This window comes from Colletotrichum aenigma, assembly GCF_013390185.1.
Source record: "Colletotrichum aenigma strain Cg56 chromosome Unknown KSG_Cg56_contig07, whole genome shotgun sequence".
Taxonomy (NCBI): Eukaryota; Fungi; Ascomycota; class Sordariomycetes; order Glomerellales; family Glomerellaceae; genus Colletotrichum; species Colletotrichum aenigma.
Window position 1 is genome coordinate 928405 of NW_023500913.1, and position 27319 is coordinate 955723.

At 52.7% G+C, this 27319-nt stretch overlaps 6 protein-coding genes across 6 annotated transcripts; 5 read left to right on the plus strand and 1 right to left on the minus strand.

The window, feature by feature from the left end:
• Positions 1 to 2717: 2717 nt before the first annotated feature.
• On the plus strand, positions 2718 to 4500 carry CGCA056_v010511 (Trichothecene C-15 hydroxylase; the record flags this gene model as incomplete). The annotated part of the gene is made up of 5 exons (XM_037325758.1): positions 2718 to 2801; positions 2864 to 3646; positions 3727 to 4041; positions 4095 to 4261; positions 4344 to 4500. 5 exons carry the CDS (start codon positions 2718 to 2720, stop codon positions 4498 to 4500), a joined length of 1506 nt encoding a protein of 501 aa, XP_037176027.1.
• Positions 4501 to 9109: 4609 nt separating this feature from the next.
• On the plus strand, positions 9110 to 10172 carry CGCA056_v010512 (uncharacterized protein; the record flags this gene model as incomplete). Its single annotated transcript, XM_037325759.1, has 2 exons — positions 9110 to 9764; positions 9817 to 10172. 2 exons carry the CDS (start codon positions 9110 to 9112, stop codon positions 10170 to 10172), a joined length of 1011 nt encoding a protein of 336 aa, XP_037176028.1.
• A 2663-nt stretch (positions 10173 to 12835) lies between these two features.
• Positions 12836 to 13347, minus strand: tam (Trans-aconitate 2-methyltransferase; the record flags this gene model as incomplete). Its single annotated transcript, XM_037325760.1, has 3 exons — positions 12836 to 12840; positions 12901 to 13114; positions 13189 to 13347. The coding sequence occupies 3 exons, from the start codon at positions 13345 to 13347 to the stop codon at positions 12836 to 12838; spliced, it is 378 nt and encodes a 125-aa protein (XP_037175666.1).
• Positions 13348 to 15640: 2293 nt separating this feature from the next.
• FUM1-1 (Highly reducing polyketide synthase FUM1) lies at positions 15641 to 18689 on the plus strand (the record flags this gene model as incomplete). The annotated part of the gene is made up of 7 exons (XM_037325761.1): positions 15641 to 15706; positions 15796 to 16291; positions 16495 to 16775; positions 16872 to 17133; positions 17271 to 17574; positions 17626 to 17934; positions 18023 to 18689. 7 exons carry the CDS (start codon positions 15641 to 15643, stop codon positions 18687 to 18689), a joined length of 2385 nt encoding a protein of 794 aa, XP_037176024.1.
• A 114-nt stretch (positions 18690 to 18803) lies between these two features.
• Positions 18804 to 21557, plus strand: gloL-0 (Highly reducing polyketide synthase gloL; the record flags this gene model as incomplete). Its single annotated transcript, XM_037325762.1, has 1 exon — positions 18804 to 21557. The coding sequence occupies one exon, from the start codon at positions 18804 to 18806 to the stop codon at positions 21555 to 21557; it is 2754 nt and encodes a 917-aa protein (XP_037175658.1).
• Positions 21558 to 24292: 2735 nt separating this feature from the next.
• On the plus strand, positions 24293 to 26876 carry andE-0 (FAD-dependent monooxygenase andE; the record flags this gene model as incomplete). Its single annotated transcript, XM_037325763.1, has 4 exons — positions 24293 to 24594; positions 24659 to 24930; positions 24984 to 25354; positions 25413 to 26876. The coding sequence occupies 4 exons, from the start codon at positions 24293 to 24295 to the stop codon at positions 26874 to 26876; spliced, it is 2409 nt and encodes an 802-aa protein (XP_037176025.1).
• Positions 26877 to 27319: the final 443 nt, after the last annotated feature.

Here is a 27319-nt window from a genome sequence, read left to right on the forward strand (position 1 = left end):
TCGGCTTGTGCTTCGATGACCATCACATACGACCATACCCATTGGAAAACTCGGGATCCCGTCCGCTCTCCCATAGATAAGCTAATGAGGGCTGGAGTAGTAGTCGGGTCGGTGACGACCGGCGAATGCCCTGTGTTGTATGTTTTTGGTCTTCACTATTTTTGTTATCCTACCTAGCCTTAGCACTGATGTATCTGTCGGTGCCGTGGCATTATCCGGAATTCAATTCGGCACGGATTGCGGGTTGTATCTCTAGGCTTGCCGATGCAACCGAGCCTTGCTTCATGTATCCCGATGTTTAACCTCCATCAATCATTCAATCCTGGTAGCAAACCAGGAACATCATGATGATTCGACGTTGCCCGCGAGTAGGACTGGTCTGCGTGTGCACCGACAATAAGATTCAGACACCCTCATGCAGCTGGTTCCTGGCTAGCGAAAGCCGTGGCCCGTAAATAAGCTCATACTTCACAAGCGCCCCTCGCAACACCGGTGAGCCGGTTTGGCATTTTTGTGAATGCGCGCGTATTTCCTCGATTGTCAGGGGCCTGGATGATGAGGTGACTGGATGCGCATGTGTGTTCAAGCTTTCGAAAAGTCGCCGGCGGCTGTATCCGCCCCCTGCATGTCTATTCGGCGGGGCTCATGCCGGCTCCTCGTGTCATCTGACTCGGGTGCGGCGCCGGTGATCGAGGACCCACTCGGCACCTCGGATCGGTACCTCGGAGATAATAGGCCGGGATGCGGGCGGTTCACCCTACCCATACAGAACACTCGTGATCTTCGATTTTATGCTACGATGTAAGCTTATAACATTTTGTTTACGCGAGCGCCAAAGGGTGGAGGTAAGAAACGCGAAATTCTTGGAGAGGCTGCGATGATTCACCAGTTCGCTGCAGACCCGGGCTTAGCTGGCATCGTCGTTCTCAGCTGATAGTTAGCGTCCACCCTAACAAAGTTTACACAGCACACGACTACCTGCCTTACGCGGCAATCTCGATCTACTGCTGTTGGCTTTCTGCGACACGCGTCGTTGTCTTCCAATATGGGAATTTAGGAATTGGCCATGTGTGTCGTTTGCTTTCCGTTAAATCAATGAAGCGCTCCAACGCGACAACAATTTCTGCCTTCGATGCCTCTGGTGGGTTTTCTAGCTCGGACTTCCCGGACGGAACGATTTTAATTTCCTGTCCAATGAAATGGCTGCGGCGCAAAGCATCGCGATAAGAGGCATGGTGCGGCTCTCGGTCTACATGCAGGTTTCCTTGAATGTGTTAAATGGAGGTCGAGCCACAGTGGCGTAGGGCCAAGAGTGTGGCTGGCGAGGTATCCATCATATATAATAGGGGCTTCACGCCCACCTCTATAGAGGACCTATTTATCAAGCAATCAAAGCATTTTCATTCAACAGAATGCTGTTACGTTTCCTATGAATGGCATATCGTCAATGCCGGTCCTGGAACAAATTCTTTTCACTGGCTCCATCGAGATCTGTGGTTCAAGGTTCAAGACGCGATAACTTGACACCCTTGCTTAGGGTCTAGCATATCCAAGAACACATACTCAATTTCGGCATGTAGTCTTTCGAATGCCATTCGTATTCTCATCGAGATCACAAGTGGTCTTTCAAAACATTCGATCACACAGGAAGCTCGTGGTTTGAACTTCATGGGCCGGATTAAAAAAAAAAAAACCAATGGTGTTGCGCGGCCGGGGGTGGAAGCATAAATGCTCACCACTGGCGTAAGATGAGCTGCAGCATGTACCTGAGAGAATTTGACGTTCTGATATCACCGTCGAATGCTCACAGATGTTTGTGGAGACGATGGCGTCCAGGCTATTACATGAGATGATGAAGACATCCAGAGTTCTCATTACGTTCGCTTCAAATTCCTCGATTCGGACAAGTGCAATGAATACTGCACAGTGACAATAGCACGCGTGAATAGTTTGTTCGGGTCTCGGCTGAGCTGAGTCAAATATTCCCAGCAACTCAGATGTGCGAATAATCACAACGATAGTTCCCCCCTCACCATGAGAGACGCTATCAATTTCGAGCGCGATATTAGCTGAATTCATATAGAGAAAGGACGCGTTAATCTTCTCATAATCGTTGACATTTTGCGATCAATTTTGCAGTCATTATGTTCAATGCTTGAGGACCGAGTCGACCCCGTGTTTTGAGGATGACCCCACATCGGCGACGGCCTTTCAGGTATCAGGCGGCGGAGCTTCAGGCAAATTACAGATGCGCTTTTTGGCATCATTGCGTTGTATCCAGCATCATTATTTTCGCTTCGTAAACCTCGAGGTCAGTATATTTGTCAAGGCGGAATCTTTTCCGGGTCTCAAAAGCATCCGCCACGCCGATTGTGATCCACAAAGACGCATTGACACGGATCCACAGACTACTGACAGGTGTTCGTCTACAGCAAGATCTTGGGCAGTTGGACGTATTCGTATTGAAAATTCCAACTATGCTGTTGATAGACGGCTTCATCGCAATCTAAAGCTGGAGTCAAGCGGAGAATTCTTTTTACGACTCGTGCATCCGGACAAGGAACATGTCCTCGGTGTCCTCCTGTCATCCGATGCAGCAAACACCACTTGGGCAAAGTCAGTTCTAAAGACACCATAGTCTGTAGAATACAAATACAATCGTGTAGATGAGCCGATAGGGAGGAACTACATCATTACGCAGGATATCGTTAATTACTATGCCTTCCCTCACCCCCCTCTTCGGCAATGACATCCGTCATGGATTTACGTGGGGAAACTTCTTGGTTGCTCTTGTGTTCCTCGTATGTCATGGCTGAGAATACCCCATACCGAAAGTAGACCGTCTGACACATGCCATTACCAGCCCATTGGATACGCCATAGCACGAGTCGCCTACAACATTTTCTTACATCCTCTGCGGCACTACCCAGGTCCTAAACTAGCTGCCTCCAGCGATCTCTACTACGCCTGGGTGATAGTTGGAGGACAGCCTCACAAACACATCGCTGAGCTCCATGCACAATACGGCCCCGTCGTCCGCATCGCCCCAGCCCAACTATCATATACAGATCCGTCTGCTTGGAAAGAAATCTTCGGGCACCGCAAGCAAGGGCAAGCAGAACACTCAAAGGATCCAATCTTCCATGCTCCTTTCCGCGGTAACATCATTGGCGCCGACCGCGATGACCATCGCCGTTTCCGAAGGCTCTTGTCGCATGGGTTCTCGGCACAAGCCATGATGAACCAGCAGCCGCTTATTACGCAGTATGTCGACCTATTAATCCAGAGGCTGCATGAGAACGCTGAAGGGGGCACACGGAAGCTGGACATGGTAAGCTGGTACAACTGGTGCACGTTCGACATTATCTCCGACCTGGCATTCGGGGAGCCTTTCGGGTGCCTGCAGAACAGCAATTATCATCCGTGGGTCTCGGCAATCTTCGGCGCCGTCAAGCAGAACGCGCTGCTTGGGCTGATTGGGAGGTATGCGGTACTTGCGCCGCTGCTGAAGTTACTGATATCCGAGTCGGTCAAGAGAAAAGCGCAAGAGCACTTGGACTTGACCTACGCAAAGGTTGACAAAAGACTGGACTTGGCAACGCCTAGGCCTGATTTCATTCAGGCAATGACGATGAAGGGAGACTTGGTAAGTTGCTTCATTCTCAGACAGTGCCCAACTTTCGTGAGATTCGACAGCGAAGAACCCCGGCGTCTAATTTCGTACAGACCATGAGCCGGGAGGAGATGTACGACAACGCTAATCTGCTCATCGGGGCCGGGTCTGAGACTACGGCAACAGCGCTCTCCGCTGCAACGTACCTTCTGGCAATGAATCCCCAAGTCCTGGGGAAGCTTGTCACTGAGGTCCGGGAGTCCTTCTCTTCAGAAGGTGACATTGATTTCGTGAGCGTCCAGAAATTAGACTACATGTTGGCTGTGCTCGACGAGACCTTGCGCTTGCATCCCCCGTCACCTAACGCGAATCTGAGGCGCGTATGTGACGGCGGAGATGTCATCTGCGACAAGTTTGTTCCTCACGGGGTAAGTCCAATGGAGTCCTTCCCTGACTTGGCAGCTTACTAGAATCTCCACAGACCAGTATTGGCGTCTGGCACTACGCTATCTTCCGCGACCCCAGAAACTTTACTCTCCCTGATTCGTTCATCCCCGAGCGGTGGCTTGGCGACAAGCGCTTCGTCAATGACAACAAGGATGCGCTTCAACCGTTCTCGTTCGGACCACGGAACTGTATTGGAAAGAAGTAAGCTCTACCCCGGATCTATGGTCTATTTTAGTTGCGACTTCTTGGCCAAAGCATCAAGTTGCTGAGCTAACTTTACAAGCCTGGCCTATGTTGAAATGAGGATCATCTTGGCTAGAGTTTTATGGAACTTCGATCTCACGATTGCAGAAGACTCGAAGAAGTGGCAGGACGAGGAAGAGGTTTACACATTGTGGCTCAAGGGTGACCTGAATGTCTATCTGAATCCCAGAAAATGAGCCAAAAGTGTAGTGAACGCGCAATCATGGGAAGAACCACCAGGAAAACTCAGTCACAGATCACAGATTGATTTGTTCAGATGTTCAGGGCCACTGAAGGGCGCGTTGGTCTTGGGAATGCACCTGACTCGGCCTCGGCACCAGCCGCCGAGGAGGCATTCGGCTCATCGGCCTCGGATTTAAAGCGATAGAACAGCAGTCAGGATTGTTAAAATCAAGCATTTTAGGTTTCCTCTCTCGTGTCTTTGTTGAAAGCGTCGTACGGCAAGAATCGTTTTCTTGAATTAGACAGCACATTGATTTCGACATATTATGGGAAGCCTCCTGAGCATGAGTGGATCTCAGACCTTCTCGCACTAAGCTCAGCTCTACCAATGCATCCTTCTCAGATGCGACTTTCGTTTCTGCTAGACATGACCGATGAACTCTTCGTGAATCAATGTGTCTCCGCCGTCTTCCCTAGCTATCCTTGCTCGGCCGTTCCGACTAGATTTGGACTAGCCTAGCCTTCGGCAGGACTGCAGGGGAAAGCGGAAGGTAGGTCAGATGCCTCCGTGTTACGCCTATTACGGGCACCCCATTAACGCTCCCGTGCCCCCCATCAGTTGCACAAGGGCAGACTTTAAGCTCCAATTGCCCTTGCATTGGCGTCTTCATGACGTCCGCTTAGTTCTGATCGTCAGGGGCGTACCAGGACGACAAGGTTTGGGCCCTGTTACTATCGCCATTGGCTTCGAAGGTTGTGAACGCCCTGTTCGATGGAATTAGTTGCAACCTTATGTACTGCATCTAGATCTACCTGCCCTTGTAAATCATTTCGACGCACCCTGCCATGGTGTCTCACTCTGATGGCTCACCCCAGGCGTTGCCGTACAAGTCGCTGAAGCGGGGAATAACCTCAAATCAATGGAAGCCGCTGACTATATGCGACCTATTGACTGGTTTACACCCGTCTCAGGAATTTAGCAGTTGGGACAAAAAAACTCCGTCATTGAAGCAGATCATGCTTCCGAGCGTGGAAGCCGTGAGTCTTTCTGCTGTTTCTGACAACATCCACGTAGTATACCCATTCAATTCCTGGGTGAATGTGCGAACATTGCCAAGCCTGTTATGTTTGCGTGGTCTTGAAGATGTTGAACATAATGTTCTTAAGCACGTCGGCCACTAATGATTGACTTACCATAAAACAAAGTTCTTGATATTGTTGACGGTGCTGCTAACTCCATCGTTGGTGAAGTCTTCGACCATGTGGAACGTTTTCTGGAGCTAGTCCGTTCATGAGATATTGACGAACATTAATATATCAGGATATATAAGCATTGTGGTCCCCTTCGACACCTACGGATGGTTAACCGACTCATGTTACCCTTATTCAATATAGAGCCGATGACATCGCTCCAGCTACGCAGGAAACTGTCAGGAATGTCAGCATGGAGGACTCAAGTCCCTTACATACGAGGAAAGCAGCAGCTGGAGCAGTGTAACCGTGTGCATCATTCCGCAGAGCTGCGCGGGAGTTTCAAATAATCTAAAATATAATGTCAGTTATGAGCTCTCTAGGGAGCTTTGTGAGGCTCTACTGATATTTTGAAGTTAGAGAATGAGTTTATGACGAGGCAGCCTAATGGCCCGTCAAAGATGTTGTGAAAAGTTCCAAAATCCAACACCGCCATAGTTGTTTGCTGGTCAATATGGTGGCAGTTCATCTGTTCCGGGTTATGGAATAGCTTGCTAATCTTCATATTGAACACATTGTCCAGCTTCGACCAGAATCATAAAATCTGTGGTAGAAACAAATTCAAATACTCACCTGAGTTGTAAAGACTACTATGTCAATACGTCGGTCGTTCGCACCTTATTAATGGCTTCATCACAAGATGCCTTGGTCTTGACACGACCGCATCTTTCTGTTATAGGCTTCACAGCGTTAGGAACGGCCGGACTTGTACACTAGACATTTTCACAATCTAGATCGGGTTCGTGTCAGATTCAGGTATAGGTGTGAAGAGCGGAAGCTCCAACCTCAACAAGGGGACTTTCGCTGCTCGACAGATCGATTTGGTTGCATTAGACTTCATATAATCACGCCAATCTGGCTCATCCCATCAGTACGTTATGTGTAGTCAACGATACCAACCGTAAGCTGATAAGCACGGTCGACCTGGCGATTCATTGCCTCATGGTCTTGGCATATCATCTGTTGATGACCAAATATCTTTCCGGGAATGGTGAGCAGCGCTCGTGAAACACCGAATGGTTGAATTAATGTTGTAATCATTCAGAGGATCTGATGGTAACTGTAGTATATTGAGCCACTCCGAAGAAATCATCCGTCAAGGAGAACGCTCGGAATTCTCATTGTAGTTATACTTGGTTGCTCCAGGGGTCACTCTGCAACCGTGATCATTGAACTCTGAGTTGACTTCTAAGATAAAACCATGACTCCTGAGCCAATCTCTGTATTCTGCAAAGTGTCACGCGGATAAGGTAGCCGTATGATTTTCGGCCGGCTGGAGAGAACTGATGGGCAGGTACCTCTTACTGGGCAGATTCGTTGATTAAGTCTTGACTTGAGAAATATACCAGGTTGACACTCATCTCTAATACTTCCACATGGTCAAGACGGAGCAGCCCATAACTCACCATCATAAGATGAATCATGTACTTCCACAGCCCATCGTTTGGTAGGAATCAGACGGGATTGAGCAGTGTGTTGGAAATATTTCTGGGCCACTTGTTCGTCACCCATTGGTTTATCCATCGTCAACAATGCTCGAAATCCGGTCAGAACTGTTGCATGCCGCCCGTTTTTTATCGATATTGTCGATACCGGTAAGTCTGACGACACACTTACCGTTGGTTGTGATTTCGCGACACGTGAGAATTCCACGCTTGAGCCATATTGCCGACCTTGCCAAGGCTTTTCACGAGAAATGCTGCCTGAGGTTCCTAGCTTCATTTGGGAACTTGATAACTTTAACAGACTAGTTATTTTAATCCTTTCATTGTTCATGTTCCATCTTCAGTTGACCTTCACCTTAATTCCGACGCAAGCGAAAACTAAGCCATCGATAGCAGTGATGCTGTCTAAGTGTCAGTGCCTGTCAATCAAGCGACGCTCTTTGACAGTCCAGATTTCTCAATCTATATGGCTCGCATCGTTTGACATGGATAAGAATCCGAACTCAAGTCGTTTTCCGGGATGTGGCGGAAGCCACGACGCCGAGCCACTCAAATCCCCCGCCCGGAGCTTGCACCCGGTGGGGCCGGAGCACACCGTCAGCACGTATTTCTTTGACTCGGGGCTACGGAGTCTTGGTAAAATGCGAACGACGAAATTTATGGGGCTCTCTGCTTCGGCATTATTGCTTGTGTTCTCATGATTAGAGGGACAAATCCTCAGGCGAATGGTATTGCAACGCACTGAGACTGCCATTACTCAAGAATCATTTCCTTCGAACACAAGGAATCATCTGTATGAACTGTTAATCAGATTGTTAATCAGATACAATGGTTGCACAACGCGTGCACAACGCGGCGGACGATTTCCGCAAGGCTTGGTAGACATCGATACGAATCCGAGTATGAGTATTCGGATAGACACGCGTCGCCAGATCGGAATCCACAGGGGCCTCCGCATAATTAAGCCCCCTCAAAAGGGACGGGCCTAAGAATAGCCTTCCGGGTAACATCAATTGAACGACTGCAAGTCCTCATTCAAAGGCTAATTGATCGATGAATGTAGTGAAAATATGCGGTTGTCAATGAGTGTTACCTCGTAGGCTCCCATCACCATTGCGCCATGAACCGTCGGGTCAGCGGCAATGCCGAACGACGTGAATAAAGCACTCCTAGTGCACCTTTTGAGCGAGCGCAAAGTCCCATCGCCTTTGCTTGTTCCTGTTCATTTCCCAGCCGATATCACACTGACTATGGGAACTCTCGGCGGCTTCTCAGTCATGTCTACGAAGATCGACACGACGGGGGCGGTGGTGTTGTTGAACTTGGGTTCCGAGCGCCCACATCCCGATTTCAGTGGGGCTGTAGGGACAGCCTCATCAGCTTCCACGAACCTGACGTCAAAAGAATATTGGATAGGGCTTGCTAGATATTGAGGGGTCTGTATTCGGTTTCTTTCATTGGTTTTGATAATGGAGTTATTCCTTGGATTAACCAACCACCCCCCTTTGCTTACGTACCGGGGTGAATTACATCAACTTTGATTTGTTGGTACGGGAGTTAGGTGTTCTGGACTAGGCTATGAATCTTTCAGCCTTCCAAGGGTTGCTCTTGGTGACGTGTATCGGTAGTTCCGGTAGAGGAAGAGGTGAGGAAGAGTCATTGGACACTGATGCGTGGAGACTGAGGAATATGGAGAAGACCGCGTTCGCCCAGGGGAAAGGGGCGCAATGGGAATTTTCACCCCGACGGGCGATCCGCGGCCAGCGAGCCTGCTGTGAAAGGGGGAAAGCAGCGATCTCTGAATCAAAGAAACTTGATACAAATAGAGGCGTGGGTAGTTATTTTGTAAACATCTGTACCCTCGTCATCCAATATTTTCAAACAACGGCGATCACACTCTTTCCGTCACTCTCTCTCTTCCCCAAAGATGAAACTGCACTCGCTCGCGTCCATTGGCCTCCTGGCCTCCGCCGTTGTCGCCCACAAGGAGGTCGCTCCTGGTGTGGTCAAGCGCCACGCCAAACTTTCCAAGCGTTGTGCTGCTGGGTCCGCGGCCTTCAAGCAGAAGCGTTTCCAAAAGCGCCAAGAAGCCGCCAACCTCGAGCGCAGATCCGGCAACAGCAGCGTCACGATCGTCACCGAGGCTCCGTACTACGAAGATCTCCAGAACAACACCTGCGTCCTCGCGCCCGATGTCACCGCCGGACCTTACTACTGGCCCCGGTCAGAGACTCTGCGTCAGGATATGACCGAAGACCAGATCGGAGTTCCTCTTACCCTTGACGTCGGTGTCATTGATATGGCAACTTGCGAGCCTCTTCCAAACGCGCTTGTTGCGTTTTGGCACTGCGACGCCACGGGAAGCTACTCGAGTTTCACGGGCCGTGATCCTAACACGGATTTCCGTGAGCTCCTTGAGTCACTGAATGTCACCGACTTCGAAATAGGTACTACGGATTTGCATACCGATGACACTACATGGCTGCGTGGAATGTGGCCCACCAACGACGATGGTATTCTGGAGATGAAGACGATTTTCCCTGGCTTTTACATTCAGCGTTCTATTCATATTCACGCGCAAGGTAAGTCAGAAAGAAATGGACGTCGAGATTCGTGCTAACAATGCTTTACTAGTTTTCACCGATTGGGTCGTCACCAGCAACGGCACCGTCAAGACGGGAAACACCAACTCAATTGGTCAACTGTACTTCAACGAGACGGTTTCCCAGGAGATCATGGCCCTCGAGCCCTATGTCTCGCACACCGAGATCAACCGCACTACCAACGACGTCGACTCTGTCTACTCTGAGGGATTCGCCAACGGCTACAACCCTGTCATCGACATCGTTCCGTTGGATGGAGTTGATATTCGCAACGGCATGGTTGGCTACATCACGATCGGAATCGATACCGAGAACAGCCCTTCTTTGAGTGGATCAGGTGGCAGCGGCGGTGGTGCGGCTCCGAGCAACACCACGACACCGGCTTAAGAGCGGCAGCTGCGAAAAGGTTCGGAAGTCGGATTGCATAGCGAGGTGTTTTTTGTTTCATCTAAATAGAGGTTGGTATACGATTGTGACGCAGGTTTGGTACGCAGAAGTCAGATCATCTTAAGCAGATCCAATAGAATTCGGGTTTGGTTCGACGGTTATTGATCAGCTAATCTAACACGATCTCTTCTCCTGCAGCCTACGTGGGTTCACAGCGATCGGCGATTGACACGAGCAAGCTAAATCGATCAAGGGTCGGGTGATGACCGTTATGGCCGTGATTGTTGTCGACGCTGTCGCCATCCCCGTCGCTGTTGGCATCGCTTTCGTCAAGACTTATACGGGCCAGGGATCCGTGGCATGGCCCGGCCAGTACAACCGCCTTTCGTCTATGCTCCCCGGGAACTTCCCTATCTGCCTTGCAATAGATGATGAGGAATAGGCTAGCTAACACCAGACTCTCTACTGTCTGTCTTTTGAATCGAACCAATGCGTCAGCTCATCTTCTAAGACGGTCGACGAATTTGGGTTTCTTCGCATACATCTCGAGCTTTGTGCCGCATGACGACTGGGAAAAAAAGCAAGGGATGGCATCAATGACCTTCTGGGCCGATTCTAGACACGCACGAATGTAGTACCCTTGTCCAAGGGCATCTTGATCGACCCCTCCATGCTCGGGCACGGGCTCAGCGTGAAAACCAGCAGCGGCAACAATCCTCGGGCAATGTGTTAAGAAGACAGCGCGGTGATACATGCAGAAGTCCATGCGTGCGATGCTGTTGGGCAGACAGCCGGTGTTCCCTGGCGTGATCCGCAAGTTCAGGTCTGGGAAGAGCTCGACCCAGTATCGCAGTTATTCATGAGACTTCCGATGGCTTTGCCATCTGCCACCGCCAGGGATCACCGTGGCGGAAGAGCACGTGTAAGACGCCCGGGGACTGAATTGCCTCCGCAAACAACGATGCATCACAGCCGCTAGGGAGCGTATACCTAACAGGTCCTGTTCGGAGCTGTGCCTCAAAAGGTCCGAACCGTCTATCCAATCGCAGTCGAGCGTCTGAAAAGTAGTCAATACTTTTGTCCAGATATCAGCTGTCTTCGAAGTTCTCCCTCCCCCGGAAGTTTCTTGTCGTGAAACGCACGGGAAAACATGGTTTTCTTTGGAATGAATTCATAAGAGGGGCGTTTGTATCAACAGTAGACTGGCTTAACGGAGGTGCTCCTCGATCTAGAGCGTAAGAGACGTCCAGCACGTACGAGTAAGCCGAACTGAGCACAGACTCCTCATCATCGGCATCAATTTGTGCCTAGTCCAGTTCGCGAACGTGCATGACGGCGATTGCCACATTTTCGGTGACAAGAGATGGTATATCGCACTCGCTGGCAATAGAGGCCTGTAAGTTGCGGGGAACTGTCAGCATGGGAGGATAGCAGTGAGCGAGGAACGTGAGCAAACAGGGGCCCAGCAGATTTAACTGACCATGAGTAATGACACCTAAAGTTGATGGGATAAATTACGTCAGCTCAGGTACTCATCAACCACTACCACGTCACATTTTCCATAAGACCTCTTGCCTTTCCATCTCTTCCAGGACCTACCGGTGGAAACCAACCTGGAGTTTCAGCAGCTGGCTAGGCAATGGCCGACACTTACGCTCGCATCTTCCACGCGATTGCATCCGCGACTTGCGAGACCGTGGCAGATGTCATGTCACGAATTTAGAGGACCGTCCTGAGACAGAAAGTCGGGTGAATACGAAGTGTTGTATGAAAGCCTACGTACTAGGTATAAATAGTTCAATACTACTACATTGCAGTCACCAGGAGAGTACTCAAAGTACAGTTTGTTTCGTTGTTCGTGTCATATTTCACCATCTGGCAAGAAACCGCCAGCCTTTTTTCTTCGCAGGACCGTTCCTGCGAAATCTTTCTCTCATCCAGCGTTTCCACAGGTGGCCCTATATGGCTGAGATCGCATTGCTTCAGATCCTACTGCTTCCTACAGACCACGTAAATCTCACTTATTGAGGCGCAAGCCGTGTCGTCTTCTATCCAATCTTTCCATCCCTTGTGGAGCTCTTCAAGATTTATTTCATGTCCGATGCAACGTGCCTCGTGTTCAATCCGGGCACGAGCTTCCGGATCGGCGCTGGTGCGAGCGACCAGGCCACCCCAATTTTCACGCTCCTCGCGTGAAGACACGACCCAGGGCGCCTGGCCTACCTTGATATCAGTCGTTGAAAACCCCTAAGTTGAGTCAGACACTGGAATCACAACATGTGTAAACACTTGACCGGTCTCCTCTCTGCCGATAGAGAGCGAGGGGAGAATAGGGACTTCTTACCGCCGCGATTGCGTATGTCTTGAGCTTCCTCCCAACGTACGGATCGCACCTTTAGCCTCCATAATTGCGCTAATCATGGCGTAGGTACGGCTTATCTAGTACAATTAAGGTGAGGTGTGAGCTGTGAGGCTCTCAGAACAGGGACTGGCCGGAGAAGCCTACCGCCGTGTTTTCTGGCCACATTATAAGACACGCCCTGTCAGCCTCTTTACAGCACACGAAGCCGCCGTCCCTGACCGCGGAGCGTAATCGTCGGTTGTATACATCACGACGTTGTGCGTATGGGCTAATCACACGGCGGTGTTGCCTGATCAGCTCATCATCCTTATGGCAGCAGCGGTCTTCTTCTATTCTTGTCATTGATTATTCTTTGGTTGCTCTCACCAACGTCACATGATCCCTTGACTAGTTCGAAACCGGGCTCGCTGGCCGTAGGAGCCAGGTCTAAGGCATCCCCGACGGCGAAGCGAATGTTGTGAACGTTGGCCTTCTGGGCGGCGTCGCGGGCCTGGCTGATTACGGCCGGGCTGCCGTCAATGCCCAGGATGGTCGCCGAGGGGTAGCGCTTGGCAATGTCAATTGTGATGCTGGCGGGGCCCTGCGGAGGAAGACATTGCGAGGCACAGTGGTAAGCATAAAGAAGATGAGCATGGGGTCTTTCGGTGTACATACGCATCCAACATATAAGAATGTGAAATCTGCAGGAAGAATTTCGAGGATGGGAAGGAGATAAGACACCGAGTTGGCTATGGTTCGGTTGGAGATGTGAGCGTTTATGGTGTCAACACCATGCCCTACGTAATTCCTGGTCACGTCTAGTCGTGGTGGCATTCTGAGACCATGAGTGGTTTCTAAAGTGCTGTAATGTTAATGACATGGAGACCGGGGGAGGAAAGACGCCTTTAGACAAGGTGGGAAGGGAGTGCTGCAGCTACTTCGCCAACTATGGTCAGCTGTACGATACTAGCTATACTACCATTCGTGCCAGGATCTTGCGCATTAATCATTCTACGCTTCTAGGTGCGGTTGTGTGACTGATACAGCCATCTCTTCCCTACATCCAGGACTGACGGTGGCTACTACATAGTACAGTTACTTGTCGTGACACCTTTTGCAAGCTATAGTTCGTGAGGCTGTATGCTGCAAGGTCACTGGTCGAAGCTTGACGTATTACCGGTGGGATGTTTAAGTTAGATGTTGCATTCAATATGAATCAATAAGCGACCCGACCTTCAATCACCGACATGCTGTCGAGGTGGGCATGATTGGCTCCGGAGAATTTGAAAGGTTATCTGAACCTATGGAAAGCAAGACGCGATTAAGATTCGTCGGCATATGGAGGCGATATGAGGGGCTGGAACCATAAATTACACTATTGGAGCTGATAGGAGCCGGGCATCTGATTTTCTCCATTCTGCTGGAACTCCCTGGAAAAGGAAATCCGATATCTCGGTCGAGGCCCCGGAAGACCTAGATTGCAGACATGGCCAACTTAACCTAATAAGCTCCAGGTTCGGCTCCGCAGCTGAACTTTCTGCAAGACATTGGCAGATTTGTAGACTAACAGACAATACGGTTTTCCAACTTCTTGATGAACTCACGCTTTGCACAAACAAACCTTGATGCACGCAGCGCATATTGACGCGTATCCAATGAATTTGACTGCTTACTTCAGTTGGGCCGCGATTTTCTCGTTAACTTCCCGGCCCATTGGGACAGCCTGGAGACAGTCATCATTGGTTCGCGATGACAAACGCGTTCGACGCCAAAGAGAAATGAGAGAAGACAGTCGGGGAGAATTTAGAAATTGATCACTCAAGCTTTACAATTGCTCACTATCATTTGGGACACATACAGGTACGTGCTGATTAGTGATCTTTGGCTAGGATTCCTGGGTTGAGCATTGTCCTGGCTCTCCTTCGCGAACGGCTTCGGGTCTTGACACCTCACGGACGGGCAGCAAGCGTGGTGCCGGGATTGGGATGCCCTACGCGCGTGGGCCGCGGACGAAGAGCGCCGGGTGGACGCGGCTCGGGGAGGCGCTGCCCTCAAGGGGGCGTTCGGGAGGTTGTGGCGTACTGTTTTACCCTGAGATGTTTTCTTTTCTCCCTTCTCTGTTCAATGTGTGCGACCGCGTACTGCCATGAGAGATGTGATGGATGGTGATTGGGCTATGAACGGATTGAGAGGCCATGGGATCATCCTACAAGTAGGTTCATTCTTAGAAACGCGAAAAAGTAGGTGCATTTGATCTCGTGAGTTACAGGAGGGTCTTGGTCAAACAAGTATAGACCCAGGAGCATGCCTAGATCAAGAATGCCTGAATAGGGGCCCAAACACACCTATTTTTCAGTCTTACCCAAGCTTTTTGAATTACTATAGGCTATCTGCCTATCTCAACAGCTGCTAAGACCTTGCAATATAAGGTGATGGGCGGTATGTCATAGTGCTATAGCCGTTTCTGCCTGTGAAAATGAAATTAGATACACTGAACAATGAGTACATACGTCAGTCATAAAGGTTCACAACTTCATGATTGGAACAGACACATTATGTGACAGCAGCTGGGTAAATCCCATGCACGGAAGGACTATTTTTCTTCGACTTTCCCAGATTTTCCTTCCCGAAGTGGCCTCGGCAGAAAGGCATAGACACCCCAGAAGTAGTTCCTGAGAAACTTCCGGCCTATCAGAGTGTCAGCGGAGGCAAAAGCATACATAGCAAACTCAATCAACGGGCAGCCGTTTGAGACGAACCAGCGGCAGTATGGTAGTCGGGTTACGAGGTGCTATTCCGATCAACACACAGTGTGGATCTCCAATAGCTTCGTCGTTGTCGTTAGTGTAGAATAACAACGAGTAAAGGTTTTGCTTGATCGTACGCTGGCTATAGTATACTACTTCTACTTCTACTGTACTTCATACCATGACGTAAATAATTAATTCGGCAGACCGTAACCACGCATTCCTACTATTGCAGTCTTCTTAAATTGCCATTGTTCTACTTGCCTACTGGAGGACACTGATTAGCAATCATAACTAATCGGATGCTTACGATCCACAGCTCTTTGCTATCACCAAGCACCGAGGGAGTCACTCACATCCATTCAGCATTATTATAGACCATGACGCCGGCCGCCCACCCGGAGCCTATCGCCATCTGCGGTATGGCCGCCCGCCTGCCCGGCGAGGTGCGTACCCCGGCGAGTGCGCTGCCGCCGTCGTGCTGGGCGTCAACCTCATCACCTCGCCACTCATGACGCTGCTGTACACGGCGCAGGGCCTCCTGAGCCCCTCGGGCTGCTGCAGAACCTTTGACGCAGCCGCCAGTGGTTACGGCCGCGGCGAGGCCGTCAACGCCGTCTTCTTGCGGCGGCTATCGGACGCTGAGCGAGCCGGCGACCCCATCCGGGCGCTGGTGCGAGCCAGCGCCACGGGCCACGACGGCCACAAGGTCGGGCAGCTCAAGCCGGACGCTGCGGCGCAGGAGTTGCTGATCCGCAAGACGTACGCGCTGGCGGGCATCCCGGACTCGCAATTCGGCGACACGGCGTGGATCGAGTGCCACGGTACAGGCACCGCCGTCGGCGACCCCATCGAGATGAGGTCCGTCGCCAATGTCTTTGGCCGCGAAGGCATCGTCGTCGGCAGCGTCAAACCCAATGTCGGCCACTCGGAGGGCGCGGCTGGTCTAACGGCCCTGATCAAGGCTGTGCTGTCGCTGGAGCACGGCGTAATACCGCCCAACATCTTTTTCAACACTCCAAACCCTCTCAGTACGTTTTGATCTCAGTCTCAGGCTTCCTTTCACTTTCACTATCACTTTCACGCTTACATGTACGTCCACCTTCACTTTCACCTTAAGCTCTCCCTCTCACTCTCACTTTCATTTTGACCATCACTCTCATTCTCCTTATCCGTCTTCCGTCTCCTTACCCTTGCTACACATTTCAAATTACGTGGCTCACCCCATCTATAGTCCCCTGGCAGGCGGCCAAGCTCCGAGTCCCGGTCGACCCTCTGCCGTGGCCCGACGGCCGCAAGAAACGGGTCAGCGTCAACTCCTTTGGAGTAGGCGGCTCTAATGCCCACGTCATTGTCGAAGACGGCAGATCGTCCAAACTCCTGGCTCGCCGGGTTCCCACCGAGGCGGCCCGCGTCCTGCTACTTTTCAACACCACTCACCCTTGGTCGCTGCAGAAGCAGGTCCTCAACCATAGAAACTACCTTCTAGAACGTCTACCTGCCTCGCGTCATGACGTGGGCAGCCTCCTTCATGATTTGGCCTACACGCTCGGTTGCCGACGCCATCACTTCCCTCTGCCGACGTATAATGTGGTTCGAGTGCGATAAAAGCCCGAAAACGACTACGAGGACAATACAAAAGCAGCCGATTGCGGGCTGTTGAGTTTCGGCGACGCAGGCCATTCCGGACATCTTCAGGACAAGACGCCGCCGCCCCGCGTCGCCTTTGTGTTCACAGGACAAGGCGCTCAGTCGGCTGGTATGGGTTACGAGCTGCTCCGCGATAATAATGTGTTTGCCGACAGCATCCGCTATCTGGACCAGTGCCTGGAGACCCTGCCGGACACTCTGGCACCCGAATGGACCCTTTTTGGTAAGCCCCTCGCTTGTTTTCATGGGTCAGGGAATACGCCGTTCAAGATGAAGTGAATGCCTGTTTTCCGGGTTTGGTTTTGCGTCTATGTCCCTGCGTTAGGCCGAAATGAACTCGTCGCTTACTCGAATTTACAGACGAGCTTTCCAAGCCAGCCCCAAACAGCCTCATCGAGAAGACGAGGTACTCGTTGCCCTGCTGCACCGCAGTCCAGATCGGTCTGGTCAACGTTTTCCGGGCCTGGGGCGTCTTGCCCGCGGCCGTTGTCGGCCACTCAAGCGGCGAAGTCGCCTCGGCCTATGCGGCAGGCGTCCTTTCAGCCCGCAAGGCCATCATCATAGCCTATCTGCGCGATCTGGTACCGGATGAGCTGCGGGATGAGAATGGCAAGCCGCGGCCGCGGCGGCCGGGCATGATGGCTACAATCGGCTTGAGAGCCGCGTAGACTGGAACGTTTCTCAGTCCCGGCGCTGTTGTTGCCTGCCACAACAGTCCGAGAAACACGACCGTTTCTGGCGATGCAGACGCGGTACAGGAAACCCTTCGAAAAGTTGCCGAGACGGACCCGCTCATTCGTTGCCACGCGCTCCGGGTCCGAACGGCCTTCCACTCGCATCACGTTGGGCCGAGCGCGCTCAAGTACGAGGAGCTGCTAAGACCGTTTCTCGACGGAGTAGAGACCAGCAACCGACCCTTTGATTCTCCTCCGCTGTATAGCAGCATCTCGGGGTCCCTCGTAGAAGACGCCGCGAAGTTGGTGGGAAGCGCGCGATACTGGCGAGACAGCCTTGAGAAGCCCGTGTAAGCCATACTTTTTTTCTTGTCTCGATGATGATTCCATCGACAAACGGATTTGCATGAAGCATTGGAAAGCTGATTTTGAATGCAGAATGTTCCGACAAGCTCTGGAACAGCTGGTCAGCTGGGAGCATGACAACAACCCGCTCCTCCTCCTTGAAATCGGGCCTCATCCCGCACTCAGAAAGCCTATCGCAGAGACGGTTTCGGCACTGGAGGCGTCATCATCGTCATCATCCACAACTGCTGAGCCACAAGCTTTGCACATCGCGACCCTGCGCCGGGGCGAGAGGTCCGACGAGGCCCTGCTACGAACGGTGGGGGAGCTGTTCGTGCGCGGAGCTCTCACGGAGGCGAACATGGAGTCCATCTTCAGACCAGACGGGTCTGCCTCTCCTGCTCCACATTGCCTGACCGACCTGCCTCCTTATGCATGGCACCACGGCACGCAGTATCTGGATCCGCCGCGCGTGGCCAGCGTTTACAAGAGCGCGCGGCATCTCCCTCACGAGCTGCTTGGCTCTCGGGTTCCGGACGCCACCGACCTCGAGCCGTGCTGGCGCTGTGTTCTTGAGCCCGACGACCATCCCATATGGCTGGGCCACCACGTCATCGATGGCCAGGTAATCTTTCCCGCCGCCGGCTACATCGCCATGGCGGGCGAGGCTGTCAATCGGCTTGGGGCCGGCCATGTTGCTGATAAGAGTTACGTCATTCGTAACGTTTCGTTCAAGGCCCCGCTAGTCGTGCCACAGTGATCGGCATTCGAGCTCTTCACAAGGCTCTCGCAGGCTCAAAACCAAGGCCAAGACTCGGACAACGGCGCCTTCGAGGACAACTGCCCGGACGGCAAATGGTATGATTTCCATATCATGACCTTGGTGCCAGATCGTGATGGTGTCCGATGTTCCAGCCACTGCCGGGGCATGGTGGCCGCGAGTGATGTCACTTCGGCCACATTCTCGGATGGCAAGCCGTGTTGTGGCGGCACCGGCATCAGCGCCGGTTGCCGCTCCGCTGTGGGTCTGCGGATCGGCCTGGACGGTGGCGGCGATGGCGATGCACGGACCGTTGACTCCGCCGAGTGGTACTCCATCGCCGACTCGGTCGGCCTGTCGTACGGCCCCTCGCTGCAGGGCCTCCAAGATATCACAGCGTCCACCTCACGTCTGTTGGCATCGGCCAGGGTTTATGATTACGATGAAGACGAAGACGAAGCAGGGTATGCGCTGCATCCGGCCGTCTTGGACATGGGGCTCCAGTTGAACCTAGTCGCCATGTGCCAGGGGCTCGGCGACAAGTGCGACCTACTCTTACTGCCAACCTACGTTGAGGAGGTTTTGGTGGAAGCAGATACCACACGTCTGCTGCAGAACAGGGAAAACAGCCCCCAGGCTCGGGATGGCAGGCTGGAGATGCGCGCCGAGGTCAGTTGGGTGCGGAAGGGCAGAAGCCTTCAAGGCACCGTCATCGCCACCTCCAGCGGTAACAAAACCTCTCACAGCGATCATCTTGGTCCCCGGCTTTCCATGCGAAACGTCAAGTTCATGGCCAAACCGCCGACGGCCCGGCACACGCCCCAAGATGCCCCCCTGACGACGACGCAGCCCCATCTTGCGTCCGTCTTTGAATGGGCCGCGGACGCCAAACTCATTGATTTGGACAGTGTTGATTCAGTCGCCGAAATGACCCGGCTGCTCGCCTTCAACAACCCGCGCTTACGCGTCTGTGTCTTCGCTCACGACGGCGACGTAGCCCTGGTCTCCGCCGTCATGCGAGCCCTCGAGACCCAGGCCATGTCCAACGGCAACGTATTGGCATCTCTGACGTACGCGGCCGCTGCGACGGCAGAGCTGAGTCTGGCTCAGCTTTCTCTGCAAGAGGGCGAACAATACCATGTGAAAATCGCTCCCACATGGCTAGACATGTCTCAAATCCTCTCGGCCCAGCTGGAAAATCATAGCGGTTTTGACCTTGTTCTCGTCGATGGGCCCGCCGCCTTGACCAGGTTGTGCTCTATCTCGGCTCCTTATGAAACTCCTTTGCCCGTTAATCCCGGGGGATGGTTCCTGGTCGACCGCTCTGGTGGCGAGGCCAAGACTGAAACTGAGACCGACAGGAAGCTGGAGCAGCTCGGCTTCGCACTTGTGCGCCGGCGTTCTCCCTCCTCTGATATTACAAACAAAGTATTTCACGCGGCAAGAGCTTTGCTGCCCGGACATAGGAAACACGCCGGCTCGAGACAGCGACGTGTCGTCATCATACTCGCAACATCCGCACTCGAAGAGCTGGCCCGGTCACTCCAGAGCGCCTTGGAAGAGTCCGACTTACGCTCCGAGGTTCGTGTCTGTCACTCCGGGGGCGAGCCGCTATCTTCCGATGACGATGAGAACGAACAAACCGTCATCGTATCGATGCTGCACCTGGAACAGTCGCCGGCAGAGGAAACACTCACTGCTAAGTCCTCCAGAAGCTACATTGACAGCCTCCTCGCGGCTCGGCAACCCCGCGTCTGGCTTCTTCCGCCCCTTCAGCTGGGTAGTACAGGACCGGCATCTCTGTGTCATCGGCCCGACCCAGCGTGGCTGATCGGTCTCACGCGCACCGCACGCACCGAGAACCCGGCACTAGACTTCACCACGATCGAACTCGACACGGTTAACACGCCCGCCCGGATCGCGGTCGATGCCGTCGCTCGCATCGTCGACAGATTAACCCAGCTCGGCCCCGAACCGTGGTCGGAGATCCTGCAGCATGACAGGCCGGACATGGACCGCGAGTTCGGCGTCACGCCGGACGGGACTGTGCTGATTCCCCGGATGACATGGTCGTCCCTCGATGACGCTGCCAGCTCTGTGGAAGCGGATACCGCGGACCAAATTGGCGGTCCGGGACTTGTGTCGTTCCGCGAGGACGCAAGCTATCTGCTGGTCGGTGGCCTCGGCGGGCTCGGGAGGTCCGTCTGCCGCTGGATGGCCGCACGGGGGGCACGCCACCTCGTGCTATGTTCTCGCTCTGCCGCCGAGCCCGAAGAGGCTACGCTTGCCTTGGTGGATAAGTTGGCCTTCATGGGCTGCGCCGCCGTCCGCGTAAGCGGGTGCGCAGAAGACCGCTTGGCTGCCGAGCGCGCCGTCGCGGCAGCCGATCACTCTGCTCCTCGCGGGCTCGCCGGCGTCCTCCACATGCCCATGGTCCTCCTTGACCGGCCGCTAACGGACATGACCTGGGACGACTGGACCGCCGTCGTGGACCCCAAGGTGCGCGGTGCCTGGAACTTGCACAACACTTTGCGCAGCCACCGACGGAACAGGCCCGATTTCTTCGTCCTCTTTAGCTCCGTCAGCGGTATCGTGGGCCAGCGCGGCCAGGCCAACTACAACGCGGCCAATGCCTTTCTCGACGCCTTCGCGTTGTATCGCCGCGGCCTCGGTCTCCCAGCTAGCGTGCTGGACCTCGGCATCGTTGGCGATGTAGGAGCGGTGGCGCGCGACAAGGCGCTGTCGGCGCAGTTCCGCAAGGCCGGCTACGTATTCCTGGGGGAAGACGCGGTCCTACAGGCCGTGAGCATCGCCGTCAGCCCCTCCGCCCAGCCGCAGCTCGTTGTAGGCCTAGCGCGGGATCCGTAGGCCGACACCGCAACCCGGTCCGTCGTATGGAATGGCGACCCCCGTATGGCCAAGGGTTCGGGGTTGGTATCTGATGGAAGCGATCGACACGGCGGCGCGAGTGCCGCCGATGCCATCAGGAGAGAGACGCAGGACATCATCTCCTGGGCAAAAGAGTCCCCTGTTGGGCTCGTGACCGACACCCGACGGGAGTCACTGGCATTCTGTCTCGGCAGGGCCGTCCACCAAGTGCTAGTGACGCCGCTGAAGCAGTTGTAGCTGACAAGGAACATCAACTCGCTGGGCCTGGACTCCTTCGCCGCCGTCGAGCTGACGGCCTGGATCCAACAGCACTTTGGCGTCCATCTCTCGACCATGGAGGCCAACACCAGTATCAGCCTGCTGCAGCTGGCCGATCTCGTCATGGACAGAATGGTGGTGAAGCACAGGCAGGCGAAACAGCCGGGAAAGCCTTGGATAGGCGGAAACCAGCCGCACGCGGCGATTGGGACAGCGTGGTTGGCGTGGCTAAGTAGACTTGTCGAATCTTTTTACGTTTCAGTGTCTATTATTCCCTCCTTCTTCCTCATATTACTCGCTATGATAGTCGTGGCATGATCTGCACCTTGTTCATTATTTGACATCGGGCTCTGATCTGCACAGAAGTCAGTCTTCAGTCTGAGGTCACCCATCCCTCAGTTTCTTTATGGAAAGTATTCAAGTTCAGCGCACTGCGCGTTAATTCAAGCATTAATCGTACTAATCGTGAACATGTTCAGATTCTGTGCCTCAGTTGCGTACTCTTGTTGATTTCTCATCGCCTACCTGCGGCTGCTTTCAAGGAATCTCTGCATGGAGTTAATGTTATGGGATACTTTCTTTCAAGTTTGTATTTCGGTACAGTGCAGACACACTAAGAAAGATTACATAAACTCACTTAGTTTGCATGTGATGTAGAGTGCCGATTTGAACAGCGTGATTGACATCGTTCCGTTAGATAGAGTCGATATCTATAATGTCATATTTACTGATACTTCAACCGGAATTAATACTGATAATAGTTCTTTTAGTAGATCAGGTAGTCGCAGCAGCAACTGTAGTGCAGCTTCCAGTGACGCCTGCGAAATGGTTTATGATTTGAGTTACACAGCGAGGTTTCGACCTTTTCTTCTTAATTTAAATGAATGCTGGCGTATGATTTCAAGCAGTGTAGTTACGCAGAAATCCAGTCAGTTTAAGAAAACGCGTTGGGTGAAGCTCATGATCAGTGTTGTCGTGCCAATGTGCTGTTGAAGCATGATGCCGAGAGCTTTAGGCTTCAGCAAAATAGGATTTTGTCACAGCTTATCTTTCTACGATTGGACAAAGCCACAGAGAGCGAACAAGTCTGTTAGGAAGACATGATCAGTAAACCGGTGACGGATTTGGCGGAGACCGGGTCCGATAAGTCGGCGTCCGTCTTGCTTCCAGAGTACAGGGCCCGCTTTATCGGTGGTCTCGCCGGGCCCGTCCGGAAATAATATCCTTTTCGTGTTCGGGCCAGGCAAGATCAACATAGAGAGTCACATTGAAAAGCGTGATCCCTGTTAGTATCCACACCAACTCCGCAGACCGCCGTTGACCAAAGTCCCTTTCACCAGCTTTTCCGTTCATCAGGCAAACTGCGGAAATTTTTGCTCGTCTCTCATGGTCTCACGATGATGCCAGACGTGCCTTTTTAAGAGTTTTCGCAGTCAAAACTTGACGAAACAAGGAGCGGCCGCCTCCAGGCAACAGAGCGGCCGTATATCCAAGAATTGCTCATTGAATGGGCCCTCTTCGGAGCCGAGCTTCCTCTAACGGGTTGAGGAAGTTCGAATCAGGCTCTGGCCATTTGCCGTACTCCACTCCTCGGGCTGCTAAGTGCTTCTGGAAGCAAACGTGGGCCGTCCCGGCACACAAATGCCACCTCAAGTCGCGCCCGTTCTGTCTCGCGTCGGGCAATTGGTTCAAACGGCTCAAGATGCATGCGTTCTGGCATGGATTCTTGCGAAGTCGCAAGCCAAGTCAGCCCATTGTCGTTGGCGGTCCACATTTGACGCGTCTCGATATAGACCTGCTCGCCCAAAATTGAAATGCCATGAGGTTTCTGCTTGTTTTCTCGATTTCCTTCTGAAACTCGGCCTTTGCGAACGATGTTCTCGTGCTCTGATTGGCCGCAGCCGTTGACATCTCTTGGTAAGTGACGACTTTTCAACCCTGAATACTCATCAAGACCACTCCACTACGGATACCCGTGATCCGAACTTAATCTACATATGCCGTCTTTCAATCTCCATTTTCTACGTAACCCAGTCGCTAAGGTTTCGTAGCAGCTCCCAGCATCGGGCGTAACCCATCACGCGCAACCCATCACATATTACCCACCGGGCAAAACCCATCTCTCTCGAGGCGAATTTGCATCTTCTAATCGCAAAAGCTGTGAGACGTGAGATCAAGAAACAGTTCACCCGACGGAGGATCGGTCATTATCCAAGCCGTTACAAGAGTGTCATCTGCGGCTCATCGTCATATCTCCACTGTGACGCTGGAGGTTTGACTTTCTGGCTCGACGAACTTGTTCTAGATCGTCGTCGCACAGCCACCTTGGCGCATGCGGCTTGATTTTATAAAGAGGCTCTGAAAAGCTCCATGAAGGTTATATCTCACAAGCTCATCCAGTACTTCATCACATCTCTCAACACTTTTCCGGCGATCTCATAGTTGTGATGGCCATCATGTCAGACAAACCTTTCACAGTCCTCATTGCCGGCGGCGGTATAGCCGGCCTGACGCTTGCAAACATGCTCGAGAAAATCGGCGTCAACTACTTGATTCTCGAGGGTTATCGCGAGATGGCACCTCAAGTAGGCGCGAGCATCGGCATCCTTCCAAATGGTTGCCGCGTCCTGGACCAGATTGGCCTGTACGACGAGATCAGGAAACTCATCGATGGCCCTCTCTACGAGACGTCTCTTCGCCACCCTAAAGGTAACATGGTCACCAACTACTTGAACGTTGGAGGTCAAGTACGCGAAAGGTAAGTGGCAATAACCTGTCATGCCTGTGAGCACATTTTTGAACAGAGTTTGACATGTCTCCAGGCACGGATATGATACCGTCTTCGTGGACCGCCAAATGATCCTTGAAGTGCTGTGGCGCAACCTCAAGAATAAGGACAATATCCTTGTCAACAAAAAGGTGACAAAGGTCGAGCTTGAGCCATCGCGAGTCAAGGTGGAGACAGGCGATGGAAGTTCTTACTACGGAGACATCTTGGTCGGCGCAGATGGTGTCCACAGCAAGGTCAGAAATGAGATGTGGCGGCTTGCAGATGTCCTTGAGCCTGGCTATATTCCTGCCTCAGAGTACAAAGGTAAGTCCTGGCCCACGAAACTCTGTGGGAACAGCGACTAACAGATAAAATAGAGTGTCTTCCCACGGTCTACAAATGCATCTTCGGTATTTCCATCGACAAGAGCTGGGAGCCACAGACTGTGCAGACGAACTTGAACAAGGGCTACTCTTACCTCATCATCAGTGGACCTAAGAACCGTGTTTACTGGTTCCTGTTTGTTAACATGGGTACGACTCACTACGGCCCTGAGCTCCCCAGCTTCACCAAGAAAGACGAAGAGACCTTGGCAAATGAGCACATGAACGACAAGATTCTGGAGAACCGCACCTTCAGAGATTTGTACTCGACCAAGATCTCATCCGTGCTCACCCCTTTGCCCGAATATGTGTTCAAGAAGTGGCATTTCCAGCGCATCATGACCATTGGAGATGCGGCGCACAAGGTGAGATATCCCTGCCATCTCATCAAACGGCACGTGATCTTGCTGACCACCATTATAGTTCGAGCCAATTGCCGGCCAGGGAGGCAACAGTGCAATCGAGACCGCTGCTGTCCTCGTCTCAAACCTCGCAACTATGCTAAAGAGCAGGACGCGCCCGTCAGACATCACCTCGGCCGACATCAACGCCGTATTCACAAAGACCCAAGCGACACGGGAGGCGCGAACCCAGGCGCTCGTGAAGGCATCTCACGAAGAGCAGCGCTTCGCCGCCATGGAATCCCCTCTCCTGGAAGTGGTTGGTAATCACGTTGCTCCAATCCTTTCTCTCGACGAAAAGTGGGATCAGTGGTCCCAAAACATCGAGGGTGGGCACAAGCTCGAGATCATGGATGCTCCGAAGCGTCCTCATGCCGTCCCATTCCATGACGAGCTGGCCAGCACTCCTCTGGCTCCGTCCTACATCCCCAAGATCACAGTTGCCGCCGCGCTGTGCGGTCTGCTCTACATTGCGCAACACGCGCTTGTTCTGAATACGGGCCCAGAGGTTGTCGCTGTGAGCGCCTCGTTCGTGGGCGTGCCTGCGAAGACCACTTACACGGGGTTCCCATCAATCGACAATCTTCTCGCCATCTTTGTCTGGGCCTTCTCGGAACAAGTCGCTGGTCCCAATCCCAATGACAGAACCCAGTGCCTCTACTTCCTGATCAGTTTGATCCCCATCATCTACATCTGGACGGTCGAAGGCTACCGTAACGGCAACGTTCATTCCTTGGTTTCCATCCCGTCCATCTTTGGTATCTACCAGCTGCTGGGAATAGGAAAGGTCGCGCCGTTCTACTTCCTCCTCAGCGTGTACACAACCAGCAGAAACGTCTATGCTCGCACAACCGGCCGTCCCGTTCCTTCTCATGTCGCCAAGGTCATCTTACCCGCTCTATGCCTTGGATATGCCATCCCCACGGCCCTCATGTTCCTGCCCCATGAGGATGCCGTCACTCAGCAGAACGCCATCGCTTTCTGGCAACCGTTCCCTGTCTACGTCTCACTTCTCGCCTGGGCCGGTTCAAAGGTTGTGTATGCCATGAAGCCCACCAAGACCCTCGATTGGGAAGCCCTCGAGAACAAGGACCTCCCTTACCTTCAGTCTGGCTACGCTTTCTGCTTTTTCGCCACTGCCATCACTCACATCAGCACATTCCTGTACGCCGGTCTTAACGCCTCCGTCACCATCTCCGAGTCCTTCTTCGGTCTTCACCCTTGGGACGCGATGACCATCGCTGGGTTCTGGAAGTACGACATGGTGCTTTGCTTCGCCTCCGTCGCGGTCTGGCTTCTTTACAGCGTGTTCGAGATGAGAAGATTCGGATATATCACGACCTCGGCGGCTCTCAAGGCCGTTGGACTGACGCTGGCCGGCAGTGTGCTTGTGGGACCTGCCGCCACGTATGCAGGCGTCTGGGCCTGGAGAGAGTCGGTCATTGCGAGCTATGGCAAGGCCGTGACCAAGTCGAAGGAAGATTAAGGGTGACATCCTATGTCAGTGGGCCTGTCTCAGAACTTTGCTTACCTGTCTGTTTTGAGCGCGTTATCTCTGTTGTGTAAGAGTGGTGCGAATCTTTGTTGTTTAATTAGGCACGTCATGGCACGAATAGGTACTCTTCAAACTGGGGAGAAGATTGGTAATCAACAGACATATTCTGGTGTAATCCTGAAATGTTCGCTTCTTTAGATAGTCCGCAATCAGGCAAGGCCGAGTCCTTCGCCCCGCGGTGCTGGTGATAGGGGCAGTTCAAGTCTTGGCTTTCTCGATGTTGCACACTTACCTCCACAAATGCTCCGACTTTCCGCCGCTAGAAGCCTGTACAAGCCGAAGATTCGGCCTTCACCTAAAATTTGCGCCTGTCCTAACGTCATCCATAGTAGTACTAGGTCATCACTAGGGCCAAACGGTTCAATACAAGCACG